This window comes from Rhopalosiphum padi, chromosome 4, assembly GCF_020882245.1.
Source record: "Rhopalosiphum padi isolate XX-2018 chromosome 4, ASM2088224v1, whole genome shotgun sequence".
Taxonomy (NCBI): Eukaryota; Metazoa; Arthropoda; class Insecta; order Hemiptera; family Aphididae; genus Rhopalosiphum; species Rhopalosiphum padi.
In genome coordinates this window covers 40,068,956-40,088,581 of record NC_083600.1, presented here as the reverse complement: position 1 = coordinate 40,088,581, position 19,626 = coordinate 40,068,956, and the positions used below count along the sequence as shown (strand labels likewise).

Below are 19,626 nucleotides of genomic sequence, written 5' to 3'. Positions count from 1 at the left end.
ATGTCATCTGCTTATACGCAGTGATATCAAGTAAGATTTATGACCGAGAATCATTAAGAAAATATGTTTTAAAAAAATAAAATGCTCTGGCCTAAATGGTCAACATGCTGAAATAGCCTTGATGGCAGCAAACGGTGTGTTAAAGGGATTGGATATACTAATCGTTTTTTCAACGTAGGTATTTATACACGCACAATTGTGATGGCTGTATACGAGTGCGACTCATCGTGGATGAACGAGTGAATTACGTGTACCTATCGTATAATATAATAATGTATATTTATAAATGTATATAGCAAACATATTATAAACGGTCTGATCATACTCAAGATTAAAGTCTAATTGTTGTGCAGAATGTATATTAGTATACACACATATGACATGGTTGTAATTAAAAACGAAAATGTTTAAGACTGTAAAATTTACAATTTATTAGTCATCGTGTATATTATATTATTATAATTAAGTATAAGGTATACAGGAGAAAACAAAATACGTAACTAAAAATAAAAGAGAGATGGGTGAAATGAAAGATTTTATAGACAAAAAATATAATTAAACGTAGGACGAAAACGCGTGACGCCTGCTTACAAGGTACAAAATTAGCTAAAATCAACAAAATTAACAATACATTAAAATCTGCGTAGTGTACCGGTGTTGAAGTATAAGAACGAACCGTTCGATAAACGCGCGTATATTTACACAGAACACATACAAACGGAATAGTTTGAAACAAAAATATACAATACAAATACATTATAATATTATGCATAATATTTATAATAATATGTTATACAATACAAATACAATATCATCATGTGGGCAATATAAATCGATATTTTTATTAGTTTTTAATGTTTTTATCCATCAACATACCTATGCATAATATAAATGATTTTTGTTTGACTTTACTGTAAATATCGCGTCACCGGAATGAATTTTTAGTAGGTAATAGACAATAGTGTACACATACAGGTATCGTTTTAATATTACTATATTATATAATAATTGTAATCGCGTTTTAATTTTAAAGCGGTAATTAAATACAAAAATGTAAAAACAAAAAATAGGAATCGGGTCTAATTGCCTCACAGCGTCAACAGTTTGCGCTCAAAAAATTTTTTATGTACAAAGTATAATGAATAAAAGGAACATACAAAAAAATTACTTGGACTACCCAACAAGAAAATTAAACGCTATATACATATAGGTATATATCATTTTACAATAATTATCATGTTAAAGTTTGAGACTTAAACATATATATATATATAGAAACAAATTCACACATGTATTTTTATGTTACATTATATATTATATTATATATACATAGTAAAGCCGACAAGCTGCGCAGGTATAGTAGTCATTGTAATAATACAACTCGATTTTTCTTGTAACCTCCGGCCATAAATTAAATATATCATTTTATCATGACGTATATGGTCAGCTAGCGAGTGAGGTACGACACGAGTACGTTTCGCAAGAGAGAGAGTCCCGTTCACTATGCGCTGTCGTGGGCGGGTGGGCGAGTGAGATGAAAGAATTCGTGACGTTTACCACATGTTAACTACCTACTACATACAATCGTATTGTACGTACCGATGTTGTACACAATTTATAATACCTATACAAACACACATAAACTCCGCATACTTGACCGGAAGACCTATCAAAACGATAACGGTTGTTTTTTGTTTATTTTTTTTTTTGTTTCTTTCACTCGATCACACCCCGCCGCCGCACACTCCGCCAAGGGACGACGATCACTGGCGACTGGCATTGAACTTGTATTATTTCTGAAAACCGACTACCGACAACAATAATCGTACCCGCAACAGTATACATAATAATAATATCATTCCTATGATATTACACACGTATACATAGGTGTGCACGTCGTGTCATGGTATTATTATTATATTACATTGTGTGTTTCGTACATTGTATAGTAGGTACCTATAAGTGCATTATAAGTCGCATCCCTTAAGCCGTACGCAGAGCAAATAATTTCAACCATACAATTCGGAATGTGGCATTGTGGCACTTTTGAGTTATCGTCATCGCATCATATAATATATATATATAAGTGTAGGTATACAATACTATATTATATATAATATATATAAGCGTATATAATACTATATTATTGTCACCGCGATCCGGTGCGTTATTATGGTATAATAATAAATAGATCTTAAAATATTATTTTATAATATAGTTCTGATCAAACGAAAACGTCCCTCTCGACGAATGACCGCGCGGCCGCCACGCAACGTTCAAATAAAAAAAATAATACCATGTGCCATGTGTTATAACTTATGAGTTATAATATTCACGACGCAGAACACGAGTCATTTTTATGAACCGATATGTTGTAAACGATATTACGATAATAATTGTATGGCGGGTGTGTTGCAGTGCGGAAAAACGACCGTAATTTTGTTCACTAGTCTGTTTTTTTCATCTTGTATTGCTGTTCACGTCCGATTTTCAAAAAATCGATTTGTATAATATTATTGGTTTGTGTACGTATAATATTTTATTTATGAATCGTTACTATATTATATCAGTATTGGTATATGGCTATAATATTATGTGCGCTCGTTTCCAGGACGAATCTGCAGCGCCTTCAGGACTTCAGACTGACGTCTGTCAACGATAATAATTTACATATGTTTAATCGACATGATGCTGCGCCGGTAATCGGTGTGTGTACGCATTTATAGGAACCTACGACGATGACGCACTTCGTCGTACAACGAACTTAACTGCACCGGCACGAGACTTGAGAAAATCAATTTTTTTTAAACCTGCGAACGTATCGATATCAATGCGGGACACGTTCAGTGTACCGCAACTTGCAGGCAAACCTGGTGGGTTGTGGGCAGGTGGAAATTTTCGTCCGGATAGAAGAAAACTGCGAAAAATCGTCGGAGCAAGTTGGATCACCCGGAGGGAGCGAGAGATCAGTACCACGTGTAGAACGGCGGGTGCGTCTGCCGGGGCTGGTAGTAAGCAGCCGATGTGGGACTCATCTGACCGCCCATGCAAGCAGTCGGTATGAGCGCGGGCTGCGGGCTTATCCGGGTCGGGTTCATGGGCGGCATCTGATGGTGGCCGCCGACGCCGCCTCCGCCGCCGATGCCGATTCCGTGGTGGTTGGCCAGCGACGACCAGCTGGACGGGCTCTGCATGGACACTAGTTCGGACGACGACACCGTGATCAGGCTTTCGCCACCGTTCGCTCCTGTTTGCAAAAATCCAACTTTCAGTATACAGGTATATGAAGATATTATAGACGTAGTCGGATATGATATAACCACACGACGTAAATATTACACTAACCCACAGATAAATAATGCACACATCGAATTGTTATTCCTTTTACCAGCCTTTTCAACTGTACGATAAAGATGAAAAGTAAATATATCCCGAAGAATACGTGTGATATGCAATAATAGTGAATATAAGAGGTATAAATGTGATGTATTGGCCAAAATAATTTCTTGTATGAGAACATTCGTGAAAAGCGAAAACTATTCTTCACAAAAATTATGTGTTTTAAGATTTTAGTAAATTCTAAACCTCACACTTGTAAACTTTGAAGCACCTATACAGAATTGATATCCGATTTTTAAACTTAAGTATATAATATGCACAATATACTGCACACAAATTGTTTTACTATTATGTATAGGCATAAAAACCTATCTGATAAAGTGCCAGCAGGAAAAAAACCACACACTTATAAAAAGTAAAACTCGCGAATAGATTGTTTATGAATTTTATGATCATTAAATAATACTCCACGGGCTCCTACTCGCGTTTTATACATGGAATAAAATAGTACTGTGACGACTACTACTGGTACAGTCTGGTACGCCCGACGCCCCGCCCTCATATATTATATGATTATTCAGTTATTAAACTTGATGCATGCGTCCACAAATGTCGTACTTACCAAAAATAATTTATTTTATTTAATTATAAAAATAATTGGATACTTCTAATAAAATATTTTAAAACGTATTATAATAATAATAATAATAATATGTGAATGTTAATATACAACCAAAAATCGCGTGGTAAATATCAATTTCCAAATTGTTTCATATTGCGCGCGATGTGGCAGTTGTACCCAAACCAGTAATTATAATATTTTATACCCCGTTGTCGTAGGTATGTGTTTACGGCTATTGAAATTTAGTTTAATTTATAAGATAAATAATTAAGTATAAATATATTTAAGTTTAAATTATATAATTTAACGTAAGTACATATTATTTCGATTAACGAATAAAAGGTAGGTATTATAAAAATAATAAAATCAAATGGTGCGTCTAAAGAAGAAAGGTACAAAATATACGCGAGCGCAGTCAACTGCATCGGACTTGTTGAAAAGTAGAAAAGTCCATATTATATATATTATTATACCCACAGGAGTACTCTATTTAAGTCCAACAGCCGGTTATAAGGGTGAATCCATCCCCGAGTATACGACATATTATATACCCTATATAGCTCCCCATCACACGTATACACTTCAACCGAATAAGGGTCGCAGTTAGGACTTTAGGAGTGATGGATGTATACTGATATTTTGACTTACCGTTCGATTGTCCCATGAGTGTGATGTTGGCCGACACCGGAGACAGCTGATGGTGCGTGATCATTGTGGGAGCCGAGTTGGCAGCCGCCGAACCGATCTGATAGGACTGCGACGCGGCCGATAGCAAGTTCGGCGACGAGGCTTGGTGATGGCCGCCGCCCGGACCGATGTGCAATTGCGAGAGCTGACCGCTTCCGTTCAACTGTCCCATCTGCAAGGCGAAACGATTAAATATAATTACAAAAACTTTATATTTACTATAATAATTGTTAACCGAATAGAATATATTGTATATTTGTATATAGGTCACACTGCTGGGGTTTCAAATTTTAATACTTGACACTTGTGTCCGGAAAAATGTATAATACTTATTTTAAAAATTAAGTTTGTAACATTTTTTAATACCACGGTGGAAGGGGACGAGAGCTTTTACAAAAATAAAAAGGAACATGGAGCGGAAAAAAGGTTCTAGTTCTGTACGCTGTTTTAGATCAGAGGTTCATCGATGAAATACGTTTTTGCAAAAGTGGTCGACTATATTTTATTTTCCAATTACAATACTCACACAAATATGTTATTTTCGACGATTGCTCTGGCCGGAAATTTGGCCCGGAATTTCGGATACATCGGTTATTACCGGATCATGGTATACCTACGGTATTCTTAATACCGGATACCGGCGTGGTATAGTTTAACGATACCTGAAGTTAATACTGCGGTGGCGTGGTCTATCGAAAACACTGCCAGCCCGCCCAACCCTGTGTGATTGGGATAATGTAGTAACATCGTCGAATCGCGTTATTTATAATAATAATAACAATATATTTTATTTAACGACGACGATCGTATATACATGCATATATTATATTATGATAATACGAAACAGATATTATATGTTATGTGACGGCGAGACCGGATCCATACTCGACGATAATGCATATATAACGTTATAATATTATGTATATATATATATATCACGAGCGGCGGGGGCGTCCGTCACCGCAGCACGATAATAATATATTATAATATACGGTTATAAATAACTCAGCTACCCCGCCGGTAAACGGTGTCACCGCGAGACCCTTTTTACGACGTCCTCGCAGCCTGTGACCGGTCGGGCATCATGAAAATGTATTATTACGTGTGTATATATATAGGTGTATAGCACGTATACGAGAGTGCATAATAATATTATAACTTATAAGCATGACGGCGGCGGCAATATACGTTTTCCAGAAAGAAAATCATTAATGTTACCACGTGCGCGTCCCGTTCTATTATATGAGAAGATTAATAGTATTGTAATGTTATAGTCCTATATCGAACGTTCCGATGAAATTGTGACATTATACTGTTTTTATTAATTTAGTTGTTTTAGGTACCTTCTGGCTTCTATACCTACAACAAACGAAACCAGCTACGACGGAATGTTGTATAATGTATCATATATATTATATATGCAAAGCGATTCACCATTTACCAAGTATGCCTGTCCTACTTTTTCCTCTGATAATAAATAATTCATTCAAATAAATGTATTCTAATTATTGGAATTTCTAAATATACAGTATATTTTCGTTTTTACCATTTAAAACGTGTGGTGATACCAAATTATTTTTTAAATGAGAACCATCCTTTTTCCTACTAATTATTATTAATCAGGGATTTTTTAAATTTTTTAATATAATTAAATACAAATTAGAACAAATAGTTTCTGAGTTATTAAAATGTATATATACTTATATAAGGATAATATAGTTCTTAAAAATGGTTTTACAAAACTATAAAAGTTGGGGTGGATATAATTATGAAGATGGTACCTCTTTCTTGTTTATGAAAGTTAATCTATACATTATGGTATAGACACTTTATAACGTCTAACGGTGCGCATACAAAATGACATAATATGAGCGTATATGAACTACGAAAGGGTTTAATTCGTATTTATATGATCCGAATGTACATGTTATATTATTCATCCCCTTTTTTAGTTTCTAAACGATCACGATGGAATCGGTGAGTGATGTGAATCATACTACGGTATTACGGTAGTCTGAAAACTTACTTGAGAAGTTAGCAGTGACGATGTGGACGTGTAAAGCGGCGTGGTCGGATATGTACCACCGGCGATTCCTATGTACGACGTGGCAGTCGCTGCTTCGGTGCTGATATTGCTATGAGGCCTGTTGTCGTGGTCGATTAATGACGTGGCACCTAGACCGCTGTACATCATGTTGTTTTGCTGATGTTCGTCCTTGATCATCTGTTGCTGCTGTTGTTGCTGTTGCTGTTGTTGTTGCTGCTGCTGCTGATGATGATGGTCGTCAGTTTCTATACATATGTTTAAAATAATAATTTATTAGTACAACTAACGATGATAAACCGGCAAATAAGTATATTATTATCGTATGTAATGCAAGTTCCAATTGACCAACTATGTACTAAGTATTAAGTAATGTACTTTGTCACGAGGAACGCTTCAAATTTCCCAAAAATCGTATTCAAATTTTATAGTAGACACCTATACACAACTAATTAGTTATTTAACTCGTAAAATGCGTTTATATAAAAGCTATGTAAGAAATTAAATATATTTTTTTCAATAATTTCGGGATAATTTTTTTGCTCTTCAAACGCACTTTAGATTGAATTGGGTAATAAAATAAATGAAAACATATTTTATAATAGTGAAATTATAGTATGCATGATTCCTCATACCTTTGTATGCGTCCGGCGTCGTGTTGTACGGTTCGTGCAACTGTTGCGGTGACATTATGTAAGCTGGCGTGGATGACGAATTCGGGCCCGACGACTGTTGTTGGTTCTGTTGTTGCTGAGCGGATGGTGAGTACCCGAGGGCCAATCCCATGCCGTAACCACCGGAACCTGGCGTGGAACTTCCGGTGTTGCTAGACATTTGCTTTCTTAGTCTGGCGCGCCGATTGCTGAACCATACCTGCAGAGAAACGATACACACACATTGTCAATGATATGGGTTTGCATTAATATAATACTATAGTATAATTTTTTAGACAGCGGTTGAACTGGTTGAAGACATTTAAAAAAATGATAACAATTAGGAATTTGAATTTCCTATGTGTACAACGATTATGATGGGTGGTAAATCAGTATAGGTACACGGGGAGGAAGGAAATTAAATTTCAGCTGTGCACACTATAAAATAAATCGATATATCGACCATACTAATAATAATTAGGACTTACAAGTTATACAAACATAATATTATAAAATAATATAAATATATATGCATGACAAAATGTAATTAAAATACCCAATAAATTTATAAATTATAATAAAAAAATAAAGATGAATACAAGTCGTATTAAATTAATTCTCAAAAAATGGTTTAGATATGAGAACAAATTTTTGAAAATTAAGGTTTAAGAAATTGTCTTAATATGCATTTTAAAATATTGTTTTTAAATTTGTCATTGAAAGAAATTGATTAATATATTGTAGCTATTGGTCGACTATAAATTTGGAGCATCGTGCACTGTAAAGAAACAAACAAATCCTACAACTTAACTATATTCACCGATATACATAAATCATTTTAACGATTTAATGTCGAATTAAACTAATAAATTGTACTATATAGGAACATTTTTAAACGTTTCTTTAGTGCGTAAAGAGTTGGAAATTGACCGCAGTATAGGGGAACGGTTAACACGCATTTTGTTCAATACGAAAAGATATAATAATTAAAGTTTTTACATAAGATTACACGAATTGGTGCAATAAACTATTATACAGTATAAATATTCATACTATTTATAAAACTATTTTTATCTTTAAAGTTTAAAGTTTTGAAGTTAAACTTCTTAATAACTTATCTTTGATTTAAACTTGAAATATAATTTCATATTTTACTTATTGTCCGCCTACATAGAACATTTTATACATTGCCCATTTTTCTACTTAACTCGTAATATATAAATTCGTATATTATCACCTGTATTCTGGCTTCGGTCAGTTTGGTGCGCTGAGCCAACTCTTCTCTAGTGTAAATGTCTGGGTACTGGGTGCGCTCGAACGCCTTTTCCAGCTCATCCAACTGCAACGCAGTAAACGTGGTTCTGCTGCGGCGCTGTTTGCGTTTTAGCGGTATACCCGGTTCCGAATCGCAGTCCGAACCGTCTGAAGTTTTGCCTGTATAACATATATTGTAACGCATGAGAATGAAATTTTGTTTAAATCGAACAAATTAGGAAAAAAAATTAAAAATTCAAGCGCCTTTATTTTTACCCACGTGGAATCTAATATGTTCCATAACACAGAAAGCGATTTTAGGTCGCATACAATTATTATAACAAATTATTCATTATGATAACAAATATTATATGAAATAGAATTCGAGTGTTCAATTTTAAGATTTAACGTTGCGTGTTGTTATTAAAATGGTTTCCAATATGTATTTGAAATACTCATAAAAATAGTGCAAATCGCTACAGATTAGGTTTAATAATTTTACCTACTTGGACATCAACTTATGTAATAGGTAACTATAATAATAATAATATTATTCATTTTAAAATTAAATTACATTATTTTAGTAATCATACACATTCTTAACCGTTATCTATAAAAAATATACATTGCATATAATTGCAATTCTAAAAACAGTGACGTTACATTTTGTTTAATGCCCAAAGTAATGAATAAAACGCTTCTATTTTGTTTTAACAATTTCGAATTTAATTTTTTTGTAATGAATTTTATATAGACATAAATTATGTGGCTACAATATAATAACGCCTAATATAAAAATACCTATATCGATAGTCTCTATCAAACATATTTTACCATTAGGTATCTATCATCAACGATTTATAATCAGCACGACGAGTCGATGACCGATAATTAATTCATTTTACAAGAATGTCCAAATTTCAAACACAGAAAAAAAATAGAAATATGTGTATAAATAAATAATAGTTATTAGGGATTAAATTTAAATGGATAGCAATTTATTATATTATACAATAATCACGGACTATAGTCTTCGACGTGTGAAGTATAAATGTTGCTGATCGTTAAATCATCAAGTAACAATTTAATCTAACCAGGAAAAAACCATAATTATTATTAATGTTACGATGACGAAGCCTCAAATAACATCAGTTGTTTTAATGACAAAAAGGTAAAAAAAAAATGTTTACGAAACGCCCAAGTAAAACGAATTTCGTGGAATGAACGCATTAATATAACCATGTTATATAGATCATTCAAAACGAGCAAGGGTTTTTGAGCAACTGTACATATATTATTATTATTGTGAGTATACCATCCGACTAAACGTATGCCGAGACGAACACACACATACACCACAACAGTTTAGGATTCGAAAGTGTCGGATGACTGAAGTACGTAATTTCGGCAGACCGCAACGATTGGGTTACACAAAGAGACCGACCGGCGGCGGCGGTGGCAACGAATATATTTTACCAGCGATCACTTGTTTTTGTTTTATTGTGTTTTCGTGATGCATTATTAGTGCTTACGTGTGTATGTGTGTGTGTGTGTGTGTAGATGAGATGGGAAAGAAAAAAGGCGGCGCACTGTTACAGGTCTCACTGTTACTAGTCGCACGTCACGGGCGGCGGAGGGAGACGAAAAATCATTTTTCATAATAATTTAGCAAAAAAAACTTCGCTGTGGGTTTTTGGCGGCGTTGCGGCGGCATGCGGTCACACAGAGTCGAAGGCGCTTACGAACCGTCGGCGGCGGCCAAAACCCAAAACCGGGTAATGGTTTTTAAAATAACAATAACTACGCTATACGTCGTCGCGGCGGGTATATTATATATACCATTATTGGCATTATTATCATTATCATCATTATATTATTGTTATATATTGTGTACATGGATATGGATGTATATAGTGTATACTAATGACGTTTGCGGTACAAGAATCGGTTTTTCGCGATGCGAATACGAGTCGGAGACGATGATTGTATTATAAATCTATATAATATGATGATATTCTGTATCGACACACAATTTGTAAACGACCGTCAGGTGTGTCGGTGTGTGATACCGAGGCAAAGTGCGTGCCGCCGCCGTGCCATTCGGTTTTGATAATGCCGCCTCGTTGCAGATATAATAATGTCCAAACCTAAATCGATATCGAACAATATTACCTAGTATTATACTTATATAGTTATATTTTGTCATAATTTGTAAATAAGTACACTTATAAGCAAGATGTGTTTATTTATAATATTTTCTACTCGATAAAATTTTGTTTAAAGCTGCATTTGACCTTTTTCCACGCAAGTCGTGCAAGACTATAAAAGTTTTATGTTATATTTTTATGGTTTGTTCAATCTTTAACCCATGGATGAGTTATAAGATTTCAGTATCAAAAATTATTTATAAATAAAAGGTTTTACGGAAATAATCTTATCGATTCCCCTTATTATATTATTATACATATCTAAATGTCGTACGTCATTTATTTTAATATACGTGGTAGGTATATGTAACAAACACACATGGGATTGTTCGATTTTATATTTATGAATTTCAAACACATGTATGTTAAATTAAAAATAATAGTATTTTAACATATTGATTTGTTAAAATTCCGTCAAACGGTTTTAATCAATTTTTAAAAACAATATTATAATATGTACCTATCTTATAATAAGCACTATTTCATACTTGTTGTTCAAGTAATAGGTTTTGAGTTTTCACCTGTTAGAATATATAGGTACAATATAATCCACCGACTGGAAGGAATAAATAAAAAAAATATGTTTTAATGGTTTTAAACGAAACCATTATCTCATATCAATCAGGTTTTCGACTTGTGTGGCTTATCTTTTCAATACCATTCAAAAGCTATTGTTACGTGGTTATATGGCGACGTGGTCACTAAAAAATTTTTTACTACGACAATTTAAATATCCCTAGCTCACATATTGGAATTATAATAAATGTTTAACGGCGGAATACTGCAGTAATAGAGTATACGGCTTCCATTCCATCAAAGTCATACTCATATATATATACGTCTGAACGAATGCCAAACACAATAAAAACTGTTTTATTATCGCTTCATTAGAGGAGAACTAAGAAAGAAAAAAAAATGTTTCGCAAATGTGTTGTCACGGCCACAATATTAACGATTTGAAAAAGTATCAAGTTGAAAAAATAACTTCATGAGCTAAGAATAATTATTAATGGACTATTGAACTTTCATTTTAATATCACAATTTCAAGTTTTAATATTTAATATTACCAAATGAAAATTTATTTATGAATAATTTAAATTGTTTGAATTTTAAAATTGGTAGATTTTTTTTTGACGATCACGATATTAATTTTTAATAGGTGATCAATAATATGATCTATTAAACCCACGTCTGATTTACATGATCGTATACGCATTAGTTATAATTTGTTAAGGGCATTATGAAATATTTTTGTCTTCAAGAGTTTTGTATCCCATACTTGATTTATACCTTAAATATAATTACAATATAAACATGTACATTTATTGTAGCTGTAGTTACCATAATAGAAATAACATGTATATTGCGTATTAAGTATACGTATTGCGTATGTATATTGTATATATTTTTTGAAAGTTCAAATAAACTTACCGTCGCTAACTTTTTTCTCTGAAGCCGAATCATCCCCATCGTGGCCCCTTAAAAGCCTTGATATTGCACTAATAGACGGAGCGCTTCCTCGATCACACAATCCTTCTCTAATCAATCTATAACAATAGAGAAAATAATATAGAGAAATTATTGATACCACGATTTATTGCACAGTATAATAAGGTATTATTAATTATATATTAAGACGCGTATTTTTTCCCAGGTGAAACTATATTGGTGTGTATTTTAAATACTTTATTTTATCATCTTATTCACACCCACGTACTCTCGATTATTCACTAGTGTCGATGGATATTATGTAGAAATATTGATTTAAGTATTAAGTCATATATATATATATATATATACCTGCACTGCCGTATATAGGTGCATATAATAGCTATATAGGCTGCAGTGCAATACTCCATGGAGAGTTGATAAAACGTTCTGAAAATACAATTTACTTCGACTATACCTATAAATAAGGTTCTAAATAAAATCCATGCAAAAGCCCTCCTACCGTGTTTGGAAGAACGGCAGTACTGTATTTATCTTTTTGTTCAGAAATAAAAAAAAATAGTAATAATAAATAATAACAAATACGTAATAATAAAAACGAAAGGAATGAATTCAAAAAAACAGAAAAAAAATGAAACGGTAACATCCCCCTACTGTGGTAGTATTATAATACCGGTAGAAAACTGTTTTGAAATAAAAAAATCCACAAAATAAGGACATACTCGGGTGTATTGTAAAAATAAGAAATAATAACGATGTCCGGAAGAGAGGGGTTCGATATATATCTTATGTATACGCATACAGACGTGTCACAATGTATTATATTATTACATTATGATAATAACGTTGAATAATTGCGTAATAATCGAAAACAATTGGATTGCACAACCGACAAAAGAGGAAAACAATAGACCAAGTGGACATTTGTAACGTTATGTAATGAGAATAATTTGCGCTGTATTCGAAAAGGTGTTTGTACACTGCAATACATGTAATCTTATTACGGGAAGTATGATAGATATGTTTTATTCCACAAAACTATGAACAAGAAGTATCTATATACTACTGCATGTATCACGAATTAAATATTATTCTATAAGTAAAGTTGTATTTTTTTCATAAGCTAACAATTTTCATATTGCCTACGAGGGGCTGGAATTTTAAGACACTTAAGGTATTATATACATGCATTTATATTATATACACATCATATCTATATACACATAATATTATAACCGACGGACGGTCAGTTTTTATGTTTAAGTAGTTGACAAGTGTAGAAATAAATTTCAGCCTACTTTAAGAAACCATTAATTTATGTACGGAATTTTATTGTTGTAGGACGTCTTAACAAGCATGAAATAACCAAGCAGTGCACACATACTGGACTACCTAACAATACGATTGAGAGAAAAAAAATCGAAGTTGAATAGTGACAAAAAAAAAGAAAAAGGATCCAAAGGTCATATTCTGAAACCGTTATTTATGGCTCTGTACACCAAATATGTATAGTATGTAGGTATATACATTGTATATATATGTAGCGGCAGCAATCCTACATAATAGTATAGAAGCGAGCCAGTTTAGAGTCAATAAATTTGAATGCCCTTCAGTGAGTTGAAAATTGATGTTTAAAGGGTGCAGCAAGGGTAAAAAGTCTTGACCCTATATTATAAAAGAAAAAAACATCCCATTGACAACTGATGATTGTATTAAGTATACATACATAGTACGTGGATTTTATGTCTTGTTTGGGAAAAAAACCACGGAGCACGCGTCCCTTTTATATAGAACATACATAATAATAAATTTTAAAACTAATAAACCAAAATCATTGCTGTGTAGTTTTATTTTCTTTTATACAAGAAAAAGAGTTCCGTTTGAAATTTTAAGAGAAATACGTAAACACTAACCTTTTATTATCGTGATATTGGGCGGGCTCATTGTCATTTCTGAAACAAAAACGGGATCATTCTTAGAGCTTTATTCAATTTGAAATACAGCAAAGAAATCACTTAAAAACTTAATAACACAAATTATACTTAAAACACAATAATACGGATCCGAAGACTATCTATAAAGGTTATGCCCTTAACATTTTTTTGGTATAAATGTATTAGTACATATTATTCGAGAGGTTGATTAAAATCCTCCGGAGAAAGCAATAAAGACAATACAATTTCGGCCGGCGAGGTAATATATGTAATATAGGTACACCTAATATTTTATTTATATTACACTGTCATCGCGTTTATTTTATATCCAAAAATTTGTGCGGTGCCTACCACTGTACAAGTCATAATAATAATAAAAATTAAACGATTTGGTTCAATGGGCGTACAGTTCACATATTTATTAATTTATCGTCGTTTTTATTATAACTGTACGTTCAAAAGGTAAATAGGTACATGTGTACCCTATAGAAAAGGCTGCTAGAAATATAATATTGTCATTAGCCATATGCCGTTTGAAAGTATTCATTTATCATATAATATTTGTCTATTATAAAATTTTTTATATGCTATTGTTGTTGCCTCTGCAATGTAGACTAATTTTGATTAGACGATGATGGTATTATTAATAAGTTATTGGCTCCTTAAAATTACTATGATATGTTATGTGTGTAAAAGGGATATAAAATAATGAAAAATTTCATAATTATTTAAACGCAAATGAGATAAATGCTATATTAAAACTATTTAAAAATAATCATAAATATATACTAATGTACAATTAAAAGTTTTAATTTTTTATTTAAAAATATATTTTTAAGTTTATCTTTTACGTAGGTAATTTATGTCATTTTCAAAATTATCTTTAACAGTTAGGTACACTTGATTGAACTACATAACTTATTAGGAAGTTATTTTGTATGGTATGTGTAATATCTGTGGTCACAATATTTATATATTGTTATATTATCTTATAAGTTATATGCAATAGATAATCAATAATTTTTAATTCTCGATGAATAGTATAAAAATATATTACCTAATATTATATAGGTATTTGGCACGGTTTGCTATAAGTTAGGCTATAGGTATAATTATTATTATATAACATCTTTGGAAAAATTAATAGTACCTATGTATACCAAACTTATTTAAATGTGTTTTGTGTTGAAATATCTATTATCGGTTGGTATACCAAATAATAGTCGATGTACAAATAATACGAATACATACTGTTGTGGGAGAGACCAAATAAACGTAAATCGATATACAGGATATAATTTATTATACTCTGTATATAGACAAAAGTAAAGATATATTTTAAGTATGCTTAAAAAAATTGCAGAATTTAACAATTTGTGCGTATGTATATTAAATTATAGGGTGTAGGTATCTCTTATCTAAATCGAATTATAGGTATTAATCGAGAAAATATAGCAGAACAATAACATCAAGCATATATATTTATATTTACTTCGTCATATTATACAAAAACTCTATTAAGCACAAATATGAAATACACATATGAATATATATAAGTTAACTAAAACAAAATTTAGCTTTTGAATTATTTTTAATTCTGCCATAAAATTTCAAACAGCGTACAGTTTTAGGCACAAATAGCTGAATATAAATATTTATTCTAACAGTAATTTGGATTGTCGATTTTGGACCAAGATTAACACGATGCCGACATATTATATTTTTTGGAATTAGGCATATCACGAGTGTGATATATCGCAGGTAAGTAGTAGTTATAGTAATACATCATATATTTGATGCCGTTGGTGTACCATAGAAAGATGTACATTTATATCATATACATATACAAAATATGTATAATGCGTATATTGTATATACGTTATACATATAGGTACTTTTATAATATTATATTCAAATAGTGCAGGTTATACTATTATATTATGTACTAAGTAATAAAAGTATTTATCAATTTATAATATATTATGTAAGGTACCTGTCGCGTATTTCCCAGCTGAAAATTCCGGGATTTTCCGTCTTATACTCCTCGATTCGACGCTCCACGTCTGGCGTTGCGACTCTAGGCTTGCTGCCGCCAATCACGCCCGGTCGGATGCTACCCGTCTCTTGGTAGCGGTTCAGAATCTTGGATACACATCCGTGTGACACGCGAAGCTGTCTAGATATGACGCATGGTCGTACACCAGCCGCAGCCATTTCGACAATCTTCAGCCGGATGTGGTTGGGCAAAGGCCGGCCGTTAATGAACACGCCACCTAACTGGTTCACCCGGCCCTGGCCTGTAGACACATCATACACAAGTGGTAAATAACGGGATGACATAATATAGGTACTTATACATAGGTATATATTATTGTAAGTAAAATAATTAATATTGCATCACATGTATTATACATTATCTAGGTGCGTTCTAAGTCGATTTAGGGATCTCGGAGAAACTTAGTTTATATATAGGCAAGGGGTAAATGGTATATAATATAATATATCAGAGGCAAGTTCCATTAGTGGTTTTTTACGATAAACTAAAACATTTGAAACTATTTGGGTTTATACTGCACACTTCGCGTGTCGTGTCTTCAATTTAACCGTATTTGCATGCATGTCGACATGACACGGTGTGTATAAACTATGAATATATTTTCTGACGTATCTACAATTGTAATACATAATAATATAACCATGAATCATTGAAACATTTATTATAAGTCGTTTTATACATTTCACTTATTCACGATCAGCAAGAGTTTTAAACGGATTTCAATGTGGATTTATATGAAATCCGTGTAATGTTCAATATTATTCTTGGGTAAGTATACGTACGAGTACTTCTACCTATACTTATTTTGAAAAGTCTAAAATAAATTCCAGATAATTATTCTATAAAGCTTTTAATTTTTATTGTATTTGATTCTTGACAGTTGATTTCTATCCAACAACACTGTTATTTACCCAGGCTATAGAATAGTGATGTAGTTATTATTATAGCTATAACCTAAGTTATCTGTAGTAAATATTTGAGCAACCTCAGGTCACATTGACCTGGAATAATACATACTGGAACTTGCTGTAAAACGGCTTTCTGTCATAATAAGGGCTTGGAAAAATATAATAATATTTTTATTACAATTTCGTCTTTAAATGTTATACATTATGAACTGCAAAACATGTTATATATTTTACAGTTGTTTTAAAATATATGTGAACCGTTCTAGAAGCATTTATTTAAACCCTATTTTTACACTGAATTATAATCCCACCCTGAACCTGTTACAATATACAAGGAAAACTATAGTTTAACGAGCTCAGATGATGAGTTTAGGTATAATATGAAGTCATATACTGCAGAATAATTAATATAAATTATAAAATATAACATATAGAGCGACGGATGTTTTAATGTGTATCACTATAGGTTAGATTAGATTTTTTTATGTGGTATAGATTGTCAGGTACCATCATAGAAAATATAGATTGATTTCGTTCGATTTTTCTACCGCGATCTATATTATATAATATTTATTAATTATATTCACTCGCATGAGTATAGCAGCTAGCGAATAGGTATTTTATAGCATAATGTTTATAATATAATGTGCATAATATATAATAGTACTTGCCTTGAAATGGGTATCCGGTAAAACAGGGCCTCATCATGCCGTAATTGGTAACCGTCATATTTTCGTAACCTTACAGTGAGAAACGTTTGTAAAGCGGATGAACATCGAAAAACGGAACTAATAACGAATGTCTTATTTGTACGTATAGGTTTGAGGAAATATTATATCGGAACAAAAAAAAAACAACTAGTAACGAACAACGCGATATTGTTTTTAAAAAAAACACACAATAATGTATAAAATTTTGAAAACAAAATAATATGTCTGTATACACTCGCGGGATGTATACCATGCGGCGATGTCAATAATAAAAAAAAATGTATTACGGTACGCGTATTTCCAATATTGTATAGTAAATATAACACGAAACGCGGCGACAGGAATCGTAGTCGGACGATATTATTTTCTCTCCGTGATGTGCGTTTATGGTATGTCGACGACGACCGTATACCCGGGTATCGAAGAGTAAGTGTGTAATATCGGTGTGTACGACGAGATATTATATTATTATTATTATTGTACCGAACGCACGAAACGCCGCCGCATTGGTGTCCCGAACAAGACTGGATCCCGTGTGCCGACGCACCGGCGGTGTAGGGCGTGCGGCTCGTGCCCACGGGGGCGTGTATAGTGTTCGCCGTCCGTCCGCCGCCGCCGACCAATGGCAGCCCGCCGCCGGAGCGCGGAGTGTGAGATTTTCCCCCGTTTCTGGCGGGTTTTATTATTTTTATTAATTTTTATTTTTTACCCACCCGCGAAGTACATACCCCCACCGCGCGTCAACGGTTACCGCGACCACCGTCGTATATCCGTATGTTAACCCGCGGTGTGTATACAAAATAATATTATATTATTATAATAATACATCATGACGTATAACACGCGAGAGCTAGGCGGTATACCTATATTATACATAGTAATATTATATGCATTTATACCGCGTATAAGACGTATAATACCTGCTGTATACAGTATACACACGTAGCTATTATTTTACATTCCCACACAGCCCCGTAGATACGCTGTAGTATAGCTGAACCGTAGCCGTACAGCTTTTTATGTACAAAAACGAAATATATATATATATATATATATATATATATATATAGGTACAGTTGAGCTATCTCTATGCAACAGCGGACAGCGACAACAGACGTATAGGTATAGTCGGCGGCGTTTTTATGAATACATTATATTCTTCTGAAATCTAAAACATTTAATATATACATAGGTAACTGCTATGGTGTTATATAACGCAGTACCTATCTACTGCACGACACGCGCGATAAAGATTTCGAATTTCACAGCACGCCGCACGCGACGAGAAATGCGCGTATTATAAACGCCGCTGTATTGCCGCGCGGTCTGTGGTAACGTAGGTAGATATTTCTAGACAATATACCTATTTATTTTAACTATTTTCGTCCAATATGATATCCTTATATAGTAAAATTATAGGCAGGTACTATATATATATATATTATATAATGTTATGTAAGATTTAAAATATCATTTTTCAGCAGCTTTTTAAATATATTCTTATTCCTGGTGTATATAAGTTGAATATGAATATGACGTATACATAAACAGGCTGCTATATACACATAAATATTGTGTATTTATTTAATATATTTATAAAATAGGTAATCAAAATATTTAGGTACCTATGCCATGTTGATGAGTTCATTTAAATGGGATTTTTCTAACTTATATAGATTATAAGATCAAACAGTGTTATAACCACTATTATTATATATAATATAATAATACAATATTTTTTTCAATGTAATATACCTTTATG

At 32.7% G+C, this 19,626-nt stretch overlaps 1 protein-coding gene across 2 annotated transcripts; it reads right to left on the bottom strand.

Annotated features, from left to right (window-relative positions):
- Positions 1–406: 406 nt before the first annotated feature.
- On the bottom strand, positions 407–18,404 carry LOC132929454 (protein gooseberry-like). 2 transcript variants are annotated; one of them, XM_060994811.1, is made up of 9 exons: positions 17,826–18,403; positions 16,184–16,487; positions 14,170–14,208; positions 12,239–12,354; positions 8,583–8,779; positions 7,328–7,565; positions 6,675–6,940; positions 4,610–4,820; positions 407–3,247 (listed from the first exon to the last, which is right to left on the bottom strand). In XM_060994811.1, the coding sequence occupies exons 1-9, from the start codon at positions 17,881–17,883 to the stop codon at positions 2,967–2,969; spliced, it is 1,710 nt and encodes a 569-aa protein (XP_060850794.1). In that variant the 5' UTR covers positions 17,884–18,403; the 3' UTR covers positions 407–2,966. The 2 variants fall into 2 exon arrangements, with proteins under 2 accessions (XP_060850794.1, XP_060850795.1); XM_060994812.1 differs by lacking the exon at positions 14,170–14,208 and having other exon boundaries at positions 17,826–18,404.
- Between the last annotated feature and the right edge of the window lie 1,222 nt (positions 18,405–19,626).